This window comes from Lepidochelys kempii, chromosome 3 (assembly GCF_965140265.1).
Source record: "Lepidochelys kempii isolate rLepKem1 chromosome 3, rLepKem1.hap2, whole genome shotgun sequence".
In the NCBI taxonomy this organism is placed as follows: Eukaryota; Metazoa; Chordata; order Testudines; family Cheloniidae; genus Lepidochelys; species Lepidochelys kempii.
The window spans coordinates 29,850,336-29,867,889 of record NC_133258.1 but is presented as its reverse complement, the minus strand read 5'-3'; the positions used below and the strand labels follow the sequence as shown (position 1 = coordinate 29,867,889).

The 17,554-nt window shown below is 42.5% G+C and overlaps 1 protein-coding gene across 3 annotated transcripts in view; it reads right to left on the bottom strand.

Annotated features, from left to right (window-relative positions):
* The window catches only part of NOL10 (nucleolar protein 10), a 99,016-nt gene that overhangs the window by 57,762 nt on the left and 23,700 nt on the right, over positions 1-17,554 (bottom strand). For 2 of the 3 annotated variants that reach the window (XM_073336019.1, XM_073336021.1), the window contains 4 exons: positions 17,155-17,233; positions 15,007-15,156; positions 11,272-11,338; positions 5,592-5,644 (listed from right to left, as the gene is read on the bottom strand). In XM_073336019.1, coding sequence (XP_073192120.1) covers positions 5,592-5,644; positions 11,272-11,338; positions 15,007-15,156; positions 17,155-17,233 — 349 coding nt within the window. The remainder of the gene's footprint in view (positions 1-5,591; positions 5,645-11,271; positions 11,339-15,006; positions 15,157-17,154; positions 17,234-17,554) is intronic. The other variant, XM_073336020.1, reaches the window with a different exon arrangement.

The window sequence follows — 17,554 nt, the reverse complement described above, 5'->3', positions numbered from 1 at the left end:
ATGATTTAGTCGGGATCGGTCCTGCTTTGAGCAGGGGGTTGGACTAGATGACCTCCTGAGGTCCCTTCCTACCCTAATATTCTATGATTCTATACCTGGAGGAGCAGCAAGTGCAGCAGACGGAGCCGTGTGACCCCCACCCCCACGGATGTGGTTCCAGCGGCTTCCTGGAGCAGCGCGGAGCAGGGAGATGCTGGAGCACGGGCCAGGGCAGGCAGGCAGGCAGTGAGCCTGCCCTGGCCCCGGTACGTGCCACTGCCACCCCGGAGCCACTCTAGGTAAGCAGCGCCAGGCCAGAGCCCGCACCCCACACGCCTTCTGCACCCGACCCCCTGCTGCACCCGACCCCCTGCTGCACCCCTTACGCCTTCTGCATCCCACACCCCAACTCCCTGCCCTGAGCCCCCGCTGCACTCTGCGCACCTCCTGCACTGAGCCCCCTGCTGCACCCTGCACCCCAATCCCCTGCTACACCCCTCACCCCTCCTGCACCCCACACCCCAACTCCCTGCCCTGAGCCCGCTGCTGTACCCTGCACACCTCCTGCACCTCAACTCCCTGCCCTAAGCCCTGCCACACCCCGCACCCCTCCTGTGCCCCCTGGGGGCAGGGTTGGGGTGGGGACTTCGGGGAAGGGGTTGGAATGAGGGCAGGGAAGGGGTGGGAAGAGGCAGAGTGGGGGCTGGGGTGTCAGTGATGCAGCCCTTGGGCCAATGCACTAGTTCTCATGTGGCCCTCGTGGTCATTTGAGTTTGAGACCCCTGATATAGAGCTTCCCATTTTCAGTGGTAAAACATCTGCCTCACAGAGATGCCCTGAGGATTTACATGTCAGCAATCTTATATCCATAATTTGTATGGGGGAAAACAGACACTAATAAGTAATTTGCCAATGAGGCTAGAGGACTAGGCATGCAACCAAGGCTTCAGCCCTGCATTCTAACCCTGTTTGTCCCTATATACTCATCATACAACCTTTCAGAGACTCAATTTCCCCACCTCATTTTTAAATGTCGATAACAGTGTTTTTCTCACTCAGTGATAATTTAAGACTCTCAAACCCTTATATTAGGGGTCCTGAAATCCTTGAACAGAAGGCATTATGTAAACGGAGGACAGACTAGAGGATCACAGTGGTCCTTTTGGGCCTTAAAACCTATGAATCTATTTATCGGACAGCTGCAATTAGAGCGAAAGAGTTCCTGGTTCCAATTTCAGATCTCAGTCCATTGGACCTCACTGCCCCAACAGATTTTTCCTCCTCATCTCCCTGGCAGCAGTCTCAGTGCACACTTTTAACATCAATAGCCTTCAAATATCCCAAAGCACACATACCTTTGATTTCAAGCTTCCTGAGGCACACATCAAACTATGTATCAGGAAACCGGCTCATGGGATGCAGGTTCCGAATGTTTGCATAAACTGTAGGTAACTATTAAGCCTCTGCCAAACTGCCCAATTCAGTTCAGAGGCACTTGCCCTCATTAAGGCCAACAGAATAAAACAAGAATGGAATTTCTACGCCAGGCCCTTTGACATATAAGCCAAATAAAATTAAAACGTCTCATCAAGGGCCAAATTCCACTTGGCCTTTATGCAGTGCAGGGAGGGAGTAAGGAACCATTTAAAGGTCTGCACAAGGCCTTGACAGTGCTGTAGTCTCTGGGCCGTGGGGCATATAGGCACTACTCCCTTACAACTATTCTGGGGGTACATGCTGCACCCCAAAAGGGGTGACGATGGGGTATAGAGCAGACACGTCCATTACTATCCCTGCTACATATATGAGCGTAGCAGCATCTATGTTCTGGTGTACCAGCGAGCTCCTGAAGGCATCCTGCCTCTGTGCTCCCTTTGGGACATGACTAAATGTTATCTAGGGTTGCCAGGTATCTGGTTTTCGACCTGGTCAAAAACGGACCCTACTGGCTCCGGTCAGCACTGCTGACCGGGCTGCTAAAAGTCCGGTCAGCGGTACAGCAGGGTTAAGGCAGGCTCCCTGCCTGCCCTGGCTCTGTGCAGCTCCTGGAAGCAGTGGCATGTCTGGCTCCTAGGTGCAGGGGTGGCAAGGGAGCTTTGTGTGCTGCCTGCACTAAGAGCACCGGCTCCATAGCTCCCATTGGTCAGGAACCATAGCCAATGAGAGCTGCAGGGGTGGCTCCTGCAGGCGCAGACAGCACGCAGAGCCCCCTGACCCCTCCACCTAGCAGCCGGACATGCTGGCAACTTCTGGGAGCTGCCTGAGTTAAGCACCTCCCGGAGCCTGGAGAAAGTACATGCCAGCTCAAGCCTGCTGCTGCAAAATGACCTTTTTAAACCACCAGCTGCACGTATGCAGTCACGTCACCCATTATGGTCTCATTCGCCACGCCAGGATGTTAGGGCAGAAACACTCTGGCGAGAGGAATGGATATCTGTTATAATCCCCAACCAGTCCCTCGTCGCCGACCCCACAATCTCCCTGCCTGGTTATGAGCTGCCCCATTGCCAATGGTCCCTGTTGAACAGGTTCTGGATTGGGCAAGGTCTCTGTGCAGCCAACCAGTATCACTGGGGCCTTTGTGATAGCCCTTTATGCAGCTGCGGCGCAATACAGACGATGACGCACATTGTTGATGAATGCCTGCTTACTAGCTTCAGCGGTGGCGTAGAAGAATGGCATCACGCCACTGAAGATGTCGTCACTTGGCTAGACGACTATGCACATGCTAAATAATTAAGAGACAGGATCAGTTGAACGGATTTTATTCGAGTGTGGCACATTAAATTATCCCGAAAGGTGCTGAAGGAACATTGCCTTGTACGTTAGTAAGCCCTTTCTGAGGGCATTTATTTGGTTGTGAAACTAAAGGATAATAAATCAGCTCTTGTCTGCATCTCAAAAAGACAGGGTTTCTGAAGCACTATTCATGCCTAACTTGCAGCAAATAAACAAATAAATTAAGCCCTTATTTGTTGGTAAAATTGAATCCTGGCTCAAACCAATCCCAGAATCGTCAAAAAACTTGCCTGGGGAAAATTGGAGTAGTTAGAACAGCAAGCTGCTGGGTCTTGGAGGTTAAGATCTGCTCAGAGTAGCCACAGGGCTAAAGCAATTTTTGTCTCTCTGCAAGGGAACCATCACATTGCTTAGGACGCCAGAAGTGTGAAGAAAAATGAAAAAATACTTTTGTTTTTAAATCATCTACTGACATGCAAACTACAGGAAACATGGATATGTGAATCTGCCTGTTTCTGAGCCAGACTGCTCAAAAAGTAAAGCTGTAGTATGAAGACACTAAGAAATGCTGAGTTAATCCTGGTGATAAATGCCATGAAATATTTTAGGACTAACCTGATCTCTGTCTTTTATATTTCCATTTGCTAAGTATGAAGCCTGTAAAAACATTTTCACATTTTTAACTTCAAGAAATAGTTGACCGCAAATTCAGCTCGTGACACGTTAGATTCAATATGCATCATGGACCCCCTGAATTATGTGGCACTGCCTTTCCAGGCTTTCTTCCCCTCTAGTTCAGCTGTTTACTTTGATATTAAATTCAATATATTTTATGGTGTACCAGAACTTTCCATTTTAAATGGATCAGATTTTTGTACTAAAAACATATGTTGGCATTTAAATTATCCTCAGTAGACTTCAAACTCAACAGCCTCATTGAGGTGAATGAGAGAACTCAATTTAAATTTCTTATATGGTTGGACAACGATCTCCACACCAAAATTCAATTTCCTCTAATGCTACAGTCCTGCAAAACCCGTACTTCATCTATTACAAGTATTTATAGAACATTTATCATTTGGATGTCTAAGTGCTAGTCTCTCTCTCCAGGACCATATTTTGTATTTGTGATGGGAAAACTTCTAAAGAAGGCATGGTCTAATCAAAAGTGGATAGATTCACACACAGTTAAGACATATGCTAACAGGAAAATGGGACAAAGGAGAAAATTCTGAGTCTAGGCTAATGCTGACTGTAACTGGAATAATTTGTGCTCTACACAAGTACAAGTACAAATGCTCTACGCTAGGGAATGTCTGGCTATGCGTGACTTACATTTCTCAGATATAATCTAAAATATAATGCAAAATGTTGCATTCAGAAACACTGTGTAAATTCAACAGTCCTAGGAGGATTTTTAAAATTTCAGACTTTTGAGATGGACAAAATGGATTCTTTTTAGTTGTTTTACAATTTATACGTGTGTACTCATTGAAAAGGGAATTAACCAAAATAAGTCTGAGTATAGCATTTTGTAACATAGCATGCCTGTCTGTGAAAAAGAAGGCATGCATGCAATGTTTTCATTATGAAACAACATTGGATTTGTCACTGCAAAACCCAGCACCATCACAACAGAATATAGGTAAGTTACTACATTTGTAAAGCACATGTGATATTCATAACATGCACAAAAAAGGATACTGCAACATACTCAGAAAATTTTCAAGCTGTTTTAGAGACAAGAAGTACAGTCACCAAATTATTCAGTTGAACTGAAGACACTGACAAGACACTAGATTGAAACATTTTTAACACAACTTCAATCTTCCTAAAGAGAGAACTTTGCAATAACTCATATGCTACCACAGAAAGCTTTCAAACTACATGCTGGACTCAGAAGGAACAAATTACTGAATGAACAATGATAATTAAGGAGCCAATCTGTAGAGCAAGTCAGATTTGTGGAAGGGCAGCGTTGCCAGAATGTTGAAAAGGCTTGGTGGCCCTCTCTGTGGTCAGATATACCAACATTTTTGGTTTATATGCATGATATAGAGCCAACATGAATATAATGATTGGTGAAAGGCCTATCTATTTTCAGAGGTGGCCTCCTTTTCTGTATGTAAAATTGTTCACATGTATATTAGCACCTGAACACTGTAGAGATAAAGACGTGTGCATACACTTTAAAGAATCCAAACACGCATGCGTTAGACTAAAATGCAGACGTAGCTGTATGTGAGCAACTAGAGATTGGGTACAAGCCTGGTTAAAATATACCTCAAGATTGAGGATATATTTAAATTTCTGAAACCAAAAGCTCCAATTCAAATAGGACATTGGGTAACCAGGTGCTAAGAACTGCCACCAAAATTAAGATGGCTGTCAGAGCAGCAGCCATGAATATAGTGCTTATAGCTGAACTATGATGCTAGGGTAATTATTTCAGAAGACAGTTTATATCTTGATGGTAAGTTCCACATTTTATATTTAATGATCTATCTTAACAAGTTGATAGATTCTCTCTCTTGGGCTCTGACTGAATTTCCCCACTGCCACTAGTCAATTTAGGAATTGTTAAGAGTGTGGCAAGCTTCAGGATTGATTTTCAATAAAATAATGATGTAATATAAATACACCACACTTTGTTTCCAATACCTAGTTTAGTGTGAGATTAAGCAATAGATTTTACAAATTATTACACAGGCGTAGAAGCCTTATTTATAAATTTCCAGAATTAATTCAGTCTGCACACAAAATTTACTATAGAACAATTGGACAAGAAAATGTGTTACATTAAAGTGCTGACAGTTTTAAAACAATATTTCATAAATATTTCTAGCAGGGCCAAACTTATTTGCATTACTTACTGGAATGTAATAGATGTTCATTTTAGGGTCTTCATTGGCCGTCAGCAGCATTCCTAAAGAGAGAGACAATTACATGGTGTAAACAATGGCCATAAAAGACTAGCTTATTTATTTTATTGTTTTATTTAGAAGTGTTTTAAGAAAATAGGTCCTATTCAATACAAAGCAGATTTGTACATCAATTCCATTTCCCTTAAATTATTTTTTCCTAAAAATAAAATAAAATAAAAAATAAAATAAAATAAAAGACTAAAAAGGAACAGTTATTAGAATAGCAGTCTGAGTAAACATGAAAGATCTTTGAGGAAAAAAAAAAGTGTTAACTACAGCATATCGAAACAGAACTGATTAGGACTTGAATAGAGCCTGTCAACTGCGCCCCAAGTAAGTTGCTTATCCCTGCCTCATTGCCCTATTTAAAAAAATCCCATTATTGCTAATACTGGTTCATCTCCACTGATGTGAGCACTGTTATGAGCCCCACTGTATGTAGGCTGCCAGGGGCTGCTACGGTCCTCTCACTCTGCTCAGAGGGCGTCTAATTAATACTGTGCTTAACTTGGTGGTCAGCACCAATGGAGATGAAACAATGTTAATTCTGGGGTGAAATTTTTGAAAAATTTCCTTCGCATTGATAGGGTCCTCATCGGTAGCAATTTTTAGTTTCCTGTTACTTGGGGATCTATAGACCGTCTCAGTGAAGCAACTGCCATTTACAGTATTGGTGATGGCCCAGAATACATCATTCTGGGAATCAGACGTATGGTCTGAGTACAGAAGTGGGAGCCAGGATCTTGTGACACAGATGTCAATTGTATTTATGATATTGTTGAACAAGCCAGTTTATCACTGTACCTCAATTTGTGCAACTTTAAAATGGGAAATACCTACTCTTATGGAGGTATTGTGCAAACTGAAATGCTTTGAAGACAAGAAGTGAGGTACAAGTGTCAAGTATTATTAAATCTAAGCAAACCCAGAACTGGCAACAGGCTCTGTACAAACTTGATGTGACAAATGATATGCTATACTTCTCCCCTCCCTCCCCCTCCCCCCCAAACTAGTAGGTAAGGACATTCAGCATATATTTCTGCATTTATGTCATTTGACTTTCCTACATAAATGACCTTTAAATAATACAAATAAGAAAAAGCATGAAGGGGAGTGTGTGTTGTGTGTGTGGGGGGGCAATCAATTTAGATAACTTTCTGACCTAAAAACATTCTAAAAGATTCCACTGAGACTATGAATAATGCAATCAATCATCATGTAGCCAGAGGGGAGAAATACAATTTATACCCAAATAGAGGCACACAATTAATATGGGTGGGGATAATCCCTTCCAGACAATCCCTTTATTAAAAATACACAATGCAGTTGGACTCTAGAAGACCGAAAAAGGGCTGAATATTTCTGGAACACCAAGAGAGTCACAGTAGCAAGGTTAAAAACCAAGTGCAGAAAAGTTTACGGGCAACCTAAACAAAACCAGAACGATTTATGGTTATTTCATGGATTAACAGTGCCTTGGAGCATTAGCATTTCACTACCACTAGAAAAGGAAAAACCGTTCATTCAGTGAACAGGGAAAACCCCAAAGACAGAACGGTAGAAGCAGTTTACCAATTATGCCTAATGCTTCAAAGAAGACAGTAAAGGTAAGCATCTTGGGAAGTTTCCACCAACAATTAGAGGAGGAAACTGTCTCAGGGACAGTACCTGGGTGTATACCATAGGGGAAATTTGAGAAACAGAAAAAGAGAGTCTTGATCAAAGAAGTCTCCTATGCATGTTTCTGCTGTCTCAGCTTGTTAGCCTTGACCATCTTTCATGAGAACAGAGACACACCTATCAAACCACAGACTAGACTAATCTTCTTATATGCAAGAGATTTCACAGACTGGAATAAGCAAGAACTCTCTTTTCAATGGGAAGTGTTAATTTGGAGCCTGTTTGAAAAAAACAAGTTCTTTAGAAACTTGCAATGAACAGAAGCAGATGGGGCAGAGAGACTTCTACTTAATGGAAATATGATTATGTCTCAATCAATATTATATACCCAAAAACTTAGTTAACACAACTTAGATACGAAGAGTTAAGGGTGGCCAGTGGTACCTCATGCCCTCCAAAACCGTGGAGAATGGCCGAATATAAACCTCTGAAAACCAGGAAGTACAGATAAGGTACATGCCAACTCAACCTTAACTCTGCACCCTCACCCCCGAGATGGCAACAGTCACTGGGAATTATGTGCATGCGTTCCAGCTGCCTTCATTATGTTATGAGAAGTTGTATCGAGTGGCGGAGGGATTAGCTGAGTAGCTTGGCAAAACTGTGATTGTGATTTAAGGAGATATACAGAAGGAGTGATCTGAGCCTCTCTCCAAGGCACTCCCTGTGTGTGATATAAAAGGAAAGAGGTGCGTGTGTAGCCTGAGGGACGCAGTATGCCTCATTTCAGCACTACTTCTGAAGTTGTGTGAGTAGTGGTGCATAGGGGCCCTTCTTGCCATAGTGAGGTGGGATGTGAAAGTGGTCTGTAGGTTTAATGAGGGGTAAATGAAAGTACAGTGTTTGATGGAATCCTGTGCAAAAGGACAAAGGGATTGTACACTTTAGCAAGTTTTTTGTTGTGTCTGTGGAGAAGGCTGTGTTTGAGTGCAGGGCAGGTATAGGTAGCTCCTGGCTAGTACCCCTCACCCAAATACAAGTTTTGCTTTAGCAAACAAAGTATTAAACTCTGTGCTACAGTAATCATGTGCCCTGTTCCCTGAGTGTTCTGCACTAACTGCAAAGGCAGATTGTTAGTAGGCATATTATGGGCACATTGGAGCAGCACTCCAAGGGCAGAGTTAAGACTGCAATGGATTGCACCTTAACCCTGCTTCCTAGTTTTCAGAAGTTTGCATTACTGTAACTCTATTTCCTGGTTTTCAGAAGTTTAGCCAGCCTCCATGTTCCAGAAAGGTACGAGGCTCCACTAGGCAATCTTAATTATGAGGTAATGGACGTTGGGGACATTTAATTTCCTTGTTTTTATAAAAAAAATTATTTCTCAGCATCCCCATGTACCACAGGCCAGCACTCCCTTTGCACTGCCTCTGGATCCCTGTCAACAATTACACTGGCCACAGAATGCACTGGCTGCTTGTTAATCCCTTCACTCCCTCTGTGCCATCTTCTCATTGTCCGTCTCTGCTGTCCAAGACGGCCTGGTTCTCCCTCCACAAGAGTCCTCCCGTGGCGAGCCAGGTGTCAGGGTGGGAGCTGCAGACTGAGGAACTGGGGAGAGGCTGCAGGAACAGTATAGGTACTAGCATGGAGTCAGTGGGGACATTTTCTGAGGGGAGGGACAGATACTCCTTGCCGCTCCCCATCCTGGACTCAGCACTGTATACTTGGTGCATTTTCCATGCATGCTTGTTCTCAGCTCACCACGCAGAGGAACAGGGTCCTCCCACCCCCTGCATCCTGGCACACACATGGGGACAGAGAGAGGAATTCAGATCCTCCAGGGGAACCATGGTCCCTGCAAATACCAGGTCACATGGGGGGATACAGAGAGGGGCAGACTCCCCTCCCAACCCACATTCCAGCACACACATGGGGGGAAGGAAGGCAGCCTCAGATCTCCCCAGATCCTGGCACACACAGGGGAACAGGGAGAGGGACTCAGAACACAGAAGGGGAGAATGTGAAGCTGACAAGCCTCCAACCTCTAATCCCCCACCCACTTCCTGCCACCCATCCGTCCTACCATCCCTAATCCCCACTCCCTCCTCTTGGCCTGACACCCACAATCCCTTGTCCCTACCGCCCTTCCATTTATCCCCCTCATCACCTAAACCCCTCTCCTCTGCCCTCTCATCCCCCAGACCTCCAGCAATACTCCAACATCCTCCTACATTCCACCTTACTGCTCTGACCCCTTGTATTCCCTAGCTCTGCACCAACAAAGTTATAAGAATCTAACAATGTTATAAGCACCTTGTATGAGAGGGCTGTGTATCAGGTACACCTTGATCAAATGATCCTGCGACCTGGTTTCCTTTAATGACACTCAGTTTCATTGTTCAGGAAACATGATTACATTATCCTAAAGGCCTTTCATCTTCCTTCCAGTTAATCAATGCTAGCACTCTGCTATAATAATCCCCAGGTGGAAAAGTAGCAAGTACCCAGCAATTACTCTAATATATTTATGCAGGGCACGTGTAATTGATTATCATTCAGAAAACAGAGCTCCTTCTAAATTTACAGGGCACATTTCCCAAAAGTCAAAAAACCCTTAACAGAGACAGAGACAGACAGTAGCAGTATGCCTACAGATCATTCTCAGATTCCTGATAAGGCTAGGGTTTGAACTCTCAGTGCATGGGTGTAGCTCTGTTCAATAACCACAGCATCTTCTCTTCAGCTACCCAGATACTGTCAACAAGGTGTCTGGAAACCCTCTAGTCCTACTTTTGCTGCACATCTGTATTTCAATCTTGTTGACTTGATAGTTTTGGTATGTGCCATTCTAGAGATCTAAACTCTTCTTTAATAACTTCGTCAATATTGCTTCCCCAAAGAAGCAATGGGTGCCATGCACTAGGTGAGATAAATACAGACTAAGATCAGTTGGAGGATGATCAGAGACGTAGGTAGAGTCCCAGGTGTGCATGCAAAAAATATTATAAGAACCAGATTTTGTAAAATGCTGTTTTTTCCAAGGGGGCTGTATCTCAGGAACCCCTTACTCTTCTGAGCCCAAACAAGGACAACTAACACCACCTACACCTCTATGAAGCATAGTAAATTTCTAAGTAGACATGCAGATTATAAAGTGCACCTGAATCTTAACTATAGCAGAGCTGGCTTGCCGTATAACAGGCAAGACCAAACTGAATTGTAACACAGTATTGTCATCGTCATGACTTAACACGCCAATGACACAGCAGATTTTACTGTGAAAACAGTCAGTCCTCTTACCCTCCCGCAAAACAATAGTGAATCAAAGGATATGCCTGCTGCCAAAGAACCAATCTGACCAAAATTTTCAAAAATTTGTTTTGTTTTTCAACAACAACAACAAAAAACACTAATAAAAAACCTTTCATTTGAGATTCAAACATTTAATTTTTTGAGATTCCCCCACCCATCTAATTTTCCACACACACTGAAAAAACATCTGTGGGAATGGAGAATTGACAGAATGGGAAAATAAATTATTCTTTTTCAAAACAATCAAAATTGTCGGTTTTAAAATGGGAAATTATGACAAAACCCAAACATTTTAAATGTGGTGTTTTTTTTTTTTTTTGGTCAAAACACTGATGAAAAAAAAACTTGTCCAGTTCTGAAAAGAAAACTTTCCTTACTCAAATTATGTCCTGGCCTGGACACAGAGCTAAAACCACTACTCTTATGAAAAATGGCATGGGATTTTCAATGGCCAAAAGCAGCTGATCCTCCGAATGACAGTACAGTGGCCTATAACCATAGTGTCCACTGATTCATTACCGACTCAGAGGAAAGGAGGATACAAATAAGACCACACTAAGCTCCATAAAAAGTCTACCAACCAAAGTCAACCAAGCCTGACTCTCCATCACTATGACAGCTAAGGAGATCACAGCCTGAGGCAGGAGGTGCTTTACCTGTTGAATGTAATAGGTATTTAGGGTATTTTAAATACCTGAATTAGGATAAAGGCAGACATCATTGATATCATGTTCTGGCTCCATGGAAGTAAATATTTTCCCCTGAAATAGTAGGAAGAAAACATTAGATTTCAAATGATGCAATTACAAAGTTCAATAAAACAAACCGATTAAAAAGTAGCCCTTATGGAAATTAAAAATATAGTGGAAGAGTACAGCAGGCAAGGCATGGTACAAACAAGGCTTTGCACTATGATGGCAAAGGCAGCTCAAGGAATTCTACATTGTAGCCCCTGGCTGACCAGCTCTTCAATAAGAATATGTGGCCTACCGGTTGCTCAACTCAAAATACAACACTGCATGCTGGGACTTGTAATCTCCCTTTTGGAACTGCTGCATTGAAGATGGGGATATCAGCAATCTACTCCATTTTATTTAAGTTGGATGGGGCCCTCAGGTTCAAGGCAAATTGCCAATGTAGCCCTCGTTTCGGCAAAGTTTGAATGTGCCAGTTCTATGTAGTCTCATTTTAATAAGTAATCCATCTATACTAGAGAGCTGAAATGACAGGTTGGGTGTGGGCTTTGGTTCTCCCACCCTATTCTTGTGTGTAAATTAAGGCATGGCATAGCACTTTACACTACCTGTAATTTATTAACGTTGTATTAAAGAGGTCTGAATAAAAGGATCCAGTGGTAAGTAACTTAGAAAGACTGGAATAGAGGTTAATAGTGATTTAATAATGATATTAAAAGTACGCAGTTTAAGGATTGTGTGTCTCTTCAGGAATTTGACTTGATATATCAAGAAAAAAGAAAAAAAAAGAAGACACATCTCAGTTTACAGCCAAACTACTATAGTGAAGTAAGACAAGAGGATACTATTTTAAAAAATATCCAAAGTAACAGAACAGGAGAAATAGATAAACAGGAAACAATGCTGCACAACATTAAGAAAAGGGTAAGATCTGTTGAACAACCTTTTCAGTTCATGTTGCTACACATAATCCCACTGATAGGCAAGATATGCATTAAAATAATTTTGTGACCCAAACTGTTGGTTTTTTAATTAAAAAAAAAAGTTTTGTTTTTAAATATTTTAAAATGGATCCCTTTACTGACAGCATAGAAGGAATGAGCCTCTGCCTGTTCTAACAAATTGACATAGAAGGGTGCCAAACCTGCTTCTTAATTACAGAGGTGAAAACTAGGTATACAGTATATTCTGGGTATAATCTTATATCATAAATAGCCATTTAATACCACTTGGCATTTATACAATGCCGTTCAGTTGAGGATCTCAAATCCTCAACCACGAACTGAGATACATGAGTGATATATGCCGATCACTTCACCCGTAACTGAAAGACAGCCTGTTCTTGAGTGGAACGTGATTTGTTTAACAACACATAGCAACACTACACATCAATTTAGACAAAGTGAAGAAAACCGTATGTAGAATCTACAGGGGGAATTTAGCTAGGAAGAATGTGATTACCAATTAGAATGGTGCCTGGACAATGAAACTACCGTGTGTGGCAGGGCACTGAATGAGGGAAGCAGTTGATGTCCGTCTCCGTTTTCATTATAGAAACATGAGCAAAAAACACACTGAAACATAGCGCTTGAAATTCTAATACATAAAAATATTTCAAGCATTAGGTTACTACCAAAGATGCGGATGTCTAAAGGCAAAGGATTTGCTTGAAAATGTAGGAATTCAGTCCCTTCTCTGCAAGTACCTCTCTCCGACTGCACAGACTACAGGGTCACTCGTTCATAGAAAACTTTCCCAGAATAATTTTATGATGACTGGCCCTTTGAGTTGGACAGAGAAAAGCAGCTGTAGCCCTGAAATAGCCATTTGGCACCCACTTGGTTCATACCCTTCCTTGCCAGCTTGTAGTTATTCCTATTATTCTTTCCCTTTCTGTTATCATTGAAGAAATGGCACATCTACTCCTACTCACCTGAAACGTGCCAAGTGAGCTTTAATGACCACAATGGTCAGAACCTGTTTTGCACTGAATCCAGAATTATTGCGCAAATTTAGAGGGACTCAGAAGCAAGACTATTTTAAGAGTGGGAAAACCCAGACAGCACAGATATGTTTGCTTATAAAAGCACCTAAAAGACAGCCAGTAAGAAAGAAGCCTCTAAGACTTAGGCCATAGTACTAAAAGCATGATCATACACGTCCTCAGTGTTCTAAAATGAGGGACAAAAGCAGAGCAAACTTGGATCCCATTTCTCGTCTCTTCTTCCTTCCCTGCAGCAGTCGCACCTACCTCCCAGGCGAATGCTGTTACCCCACCCACTTCTGGTCTTTTCCTGATGATTAACAGAAGAGCATTCTCCCACCCCCATCTCAGCAGACAAAAGCCTCCCGCTCCCCACCTGAAGGCACGTCTCAGCACGGGGCTACTCTGGTATCAAAGCCAGAGACTCTCCACCCCAACCTCCCTCTGCACAGTTGGCACTCAGACAGAGATATTCAGGAACCAACATCTGGTGGAGGTGGGGCCAGTTGGCACCCACTCTAGGAAAGAGTCCAAACCCAGCGCTGCCTCCTGCAGTAAGAAACTCTCTCTCTTCCCACCTCAGGAGCCACCTACTAAGTTTTATGGTGCTTAACGGTCGTTGAGAGAAATGTATGAAATTAAGAAAAATGGAGAGAGGCTAGCACTGGTGTTTACACACTAGTCAAGGATTTATCAAGCCTTGTAACTAACTATACAGTTACTGCAAAGGGGCTTGTTACCAACCAACCCATGTGTGATCATAGAAAACTGTAAGAAAGCTGGTGAACCTAAAAGGCCTCGCAGTGTTTGTAAAGGCAAGTAGTTTTCCTATGGTGGAGAAATAATAGTGCAACCCTAGATGACTGACTGAAATAGGCTATAAAGCATTTGGAAACTACTGAATGGGCTGTGACTTCTCTTGATAAAGTCCATCATCAAGTCAGAAGAGGAGTACAGGAGCAGAACAGCTAGTGAGTCATTGAGGACTGTAATGCAAGCACTTGTAAGAGAAAAACAGCAAATAATGCAAGACCCTGAAATGAAACTAAGTTACAACAGCGCTATTATGGATCTGCTAATTTGCGCATAGTAAATTCCTTACAGAATATTAGTATGAATGCACAGATTAAGACAAAGAGATGGTCACACATCCAACAAACATGACATCTCCTGCATCATATGGATATTCAGGCTGAGAGCTCAACTGTATCTCTGCCTTTTAAGCTTATAAGGTTAAAAAGATCTACTGTAAATGAGTCAGTTAATGCAATATATAACATATTGCACATTGCAATTTGAGTGTAGGCTTAATTTCTCCTTCTTTGTACTGGCATAGTTATATAAATATAAGCATCTGACTCCTTGAATTACAGAATGTTGATCACAGGGGTTAGAAATGAATTAAGGGCATTTTGGGCAAAACAGACTTTGTGCCAAAAGGACAGAGGAAGGAAAACATTTTGTGTTTTGTTTTTTTTACATCTCACCAATTTTACATATGTTTTAGACCTTTACTTTTTTTTAAAAAAGGCTTATAAGCAACTATATAACTGTTGAAAACAGTCTGTGCATCTGAATACACAACAGCTTACTGAAGATTTTCCCAAGGCTGTGTTTGTAAAGTCAAACAGAATCTAACAATACTAAGCAAATTAGGATACACAAAAATACCTCACTATATTGAAATGCAGACATAAGACATAAGTTCAAATCACGAACAAAATTAAGAAAAATAATTTAATAGACTTACTGTGTCCTTGTTCCACATTTTTACAATTCGTGAATCTGCAGATATTATTAAATCTAATGGATCCTGGAACTGGATTGATTTAATAGGCAGGCCATATTGGTGATCTTTGACTATTAATGGATTACTGGATCTGAGATCATACAACAAAACCTGGAAAAATAAAGACAACAGGAATGCCCTGTACTATCTAATCAAGAGGGTTCAACCTAGACCTGGCCTACTCTCAGTGTTGTACCGGTTAAACTAAATTTGTACAACATCACCTTTAGGTTAAACTGGTACAACTTTTGTATTTAGACAAGTCTGTAAAAATATAACTAAGAAGCAGTTGAAGTTCTGAACGGATTATTGTTTATGAAACAAGCCTGGTTTACTCTGAATTAATCTCTTATACCGGGGTGGGCAAACTTTTTGGCCCAAGGGCCACATTGGGGTGCAAAACTGTATGGAGGGCTGGGTAGGGAAGGCTGTGCCACCCCAAACAGCCTGGCCCCGCCCCCTATCTGCCCCCTCCCACTTCCCACCCCCTGACTGCCCCCCTCAAAAACCCCCCCATCCAAACCACCCCCCAATCCTTGTCCCCTGACTGCCCCCTCTTAGGACCCCCGCCCATAACCACCCCTTGGGACCCCCCCATCTAACCCCCCTGTTCCCTGCCCCCCATCCCTCCCAAACCTCTGCCCCATCCAACTGCTCCCTGTCCCCTGACTGCCTCCCACCCCCTTACCATGCTGCTCAGAGCAGCATGTCTGGCAGCCGTGGCGCCCGGCCAGAGCTAGACACACTGCTGCTCTGCGCTGCAGGAGCGCACAGCCCTGCCGCCTGGAGCACTGCCCACATGGCGGCGCAGCCAGCAGAGGAGGGGCTGGGGCTAGCGCTAGCCTCCCCGGCCAGGAGCTGGGCAGGATGGTTCCGCGGGCTGGATGTGGCCCGCAGGCCATAGTTTGCCCACCTCTGTCTTAAACCAATACCACACGGATGCTTCAGTACTATGATAATTATATATGAACGTAAGCATTTACCATACTTCCTAGTAAATACCGAAAATGAAGTGTTATCTGTGCTGTCATCTGCCTAGTGTATTCCAGTGCTATTTTTCCTTTATGGCACAAGATGGTGATAAGGCAAGGTAACTTCAAGTAAAATATGTAACTCAGGTTCTTAGAAGCCCCTTGGGATTTAGCAATTTTTAATCAACTTACTACCTGGGAATTTCGTTTTCACTCTTTCATTGAAAAGATTAGTGTTCACATTCCCTTTATGGGAAGTAATGTGGTCCAGTAGGTAAGAACCCTGGCCTGGGATTCAGGCGACTTAAATTCTAGTCCTGGCTCTCCCACTGATCTGCCATCGGGCATTGGACAGTGTCTCAATTTCCTAAATGTAAAGTGTGGAGACTAATGCTAACTTACCTTTGTAAAGCACCCAGTTCTACACATGAGCAGAGCTATGCCAGTACTAAATATTCTTCTGGTTCAGCAACATTAGACTTTGCACCCCAAGCATTCAGGTGAATGGCTCTCTCAAAACATACAGAACAGGTACTCAGAAAGCAGATGTACACAAACAATACTCAACCTGGGGCTCTACAGTCAAACAGAATACTGAAGACAGAAGAAATTGTAACACTGCACTACACATGGACAGCCAAAGTAATACTGAATCAATGAACTGGAGTTGGCCAATCCCTAACTTCACCCAGGAGCAGTTGGAAGAAAGATGAAAAATAACCCCTTTCACTACAATAGCCAGGAGGTGGGTAGGAGGAGAGTGGATATGATGCATCGAATTGAACAGCTGAAGAACCACAAAAAACAGTAACTTCCTCACACTACTGAGTCAACCAAAAGTTACACTGAGATGTTGTGCATGTGGGGGAGATTTTGTGCCATCCCATTAGGACATCACTACATTGTTATTTTGTAGCTCTTTAATTCCTCTTGATGCAGTTACTCTGTGCCTTAAGGTTGAGTATTACTATCTTGTATGCAAACAAAAATGTTTGTTTGTGTATATTTTACTCCTTCGCTAGTACAAACTGGCTTCAGAACAACTATACTGAATGTCTGAAAAGATCCAGGTCTTTGGTACAAGAACTGTATCTCTCAAGATCTACGGCAAAGAAAGTTAATTCAACAGCACGCCTACCTGCCCAGTGGATGTGCCAACAGCCATATTCAAAGCTCCATTAAACTTCAGTGCTGAAATAGATGGTAAGCCATCTATCCTGAAAAGAACAATGTTTATAATTATATTTTCCTTTTAGTAAAGACTGTGAATATTTGCTAAAATGCCTACAGTTAATGGCTTAAAATACTGAATGTTTATTTATATACTCAGAAATTAGATACAAAAACTAATGGGGACACCAATGACATGCATTTTTCAGAAATATTATTGTTCATCTTCACAAGCATTGTGTTGATGTGCATTTTTAAAGGTTAGCCTTTGCCTGTCAGACCAATGAAATAAGAGACCTAACTTTCCAGATAAAGGATCAATTCTACAGCATTTACACACTAACGTTGATGAGATTACTGATGTGTAG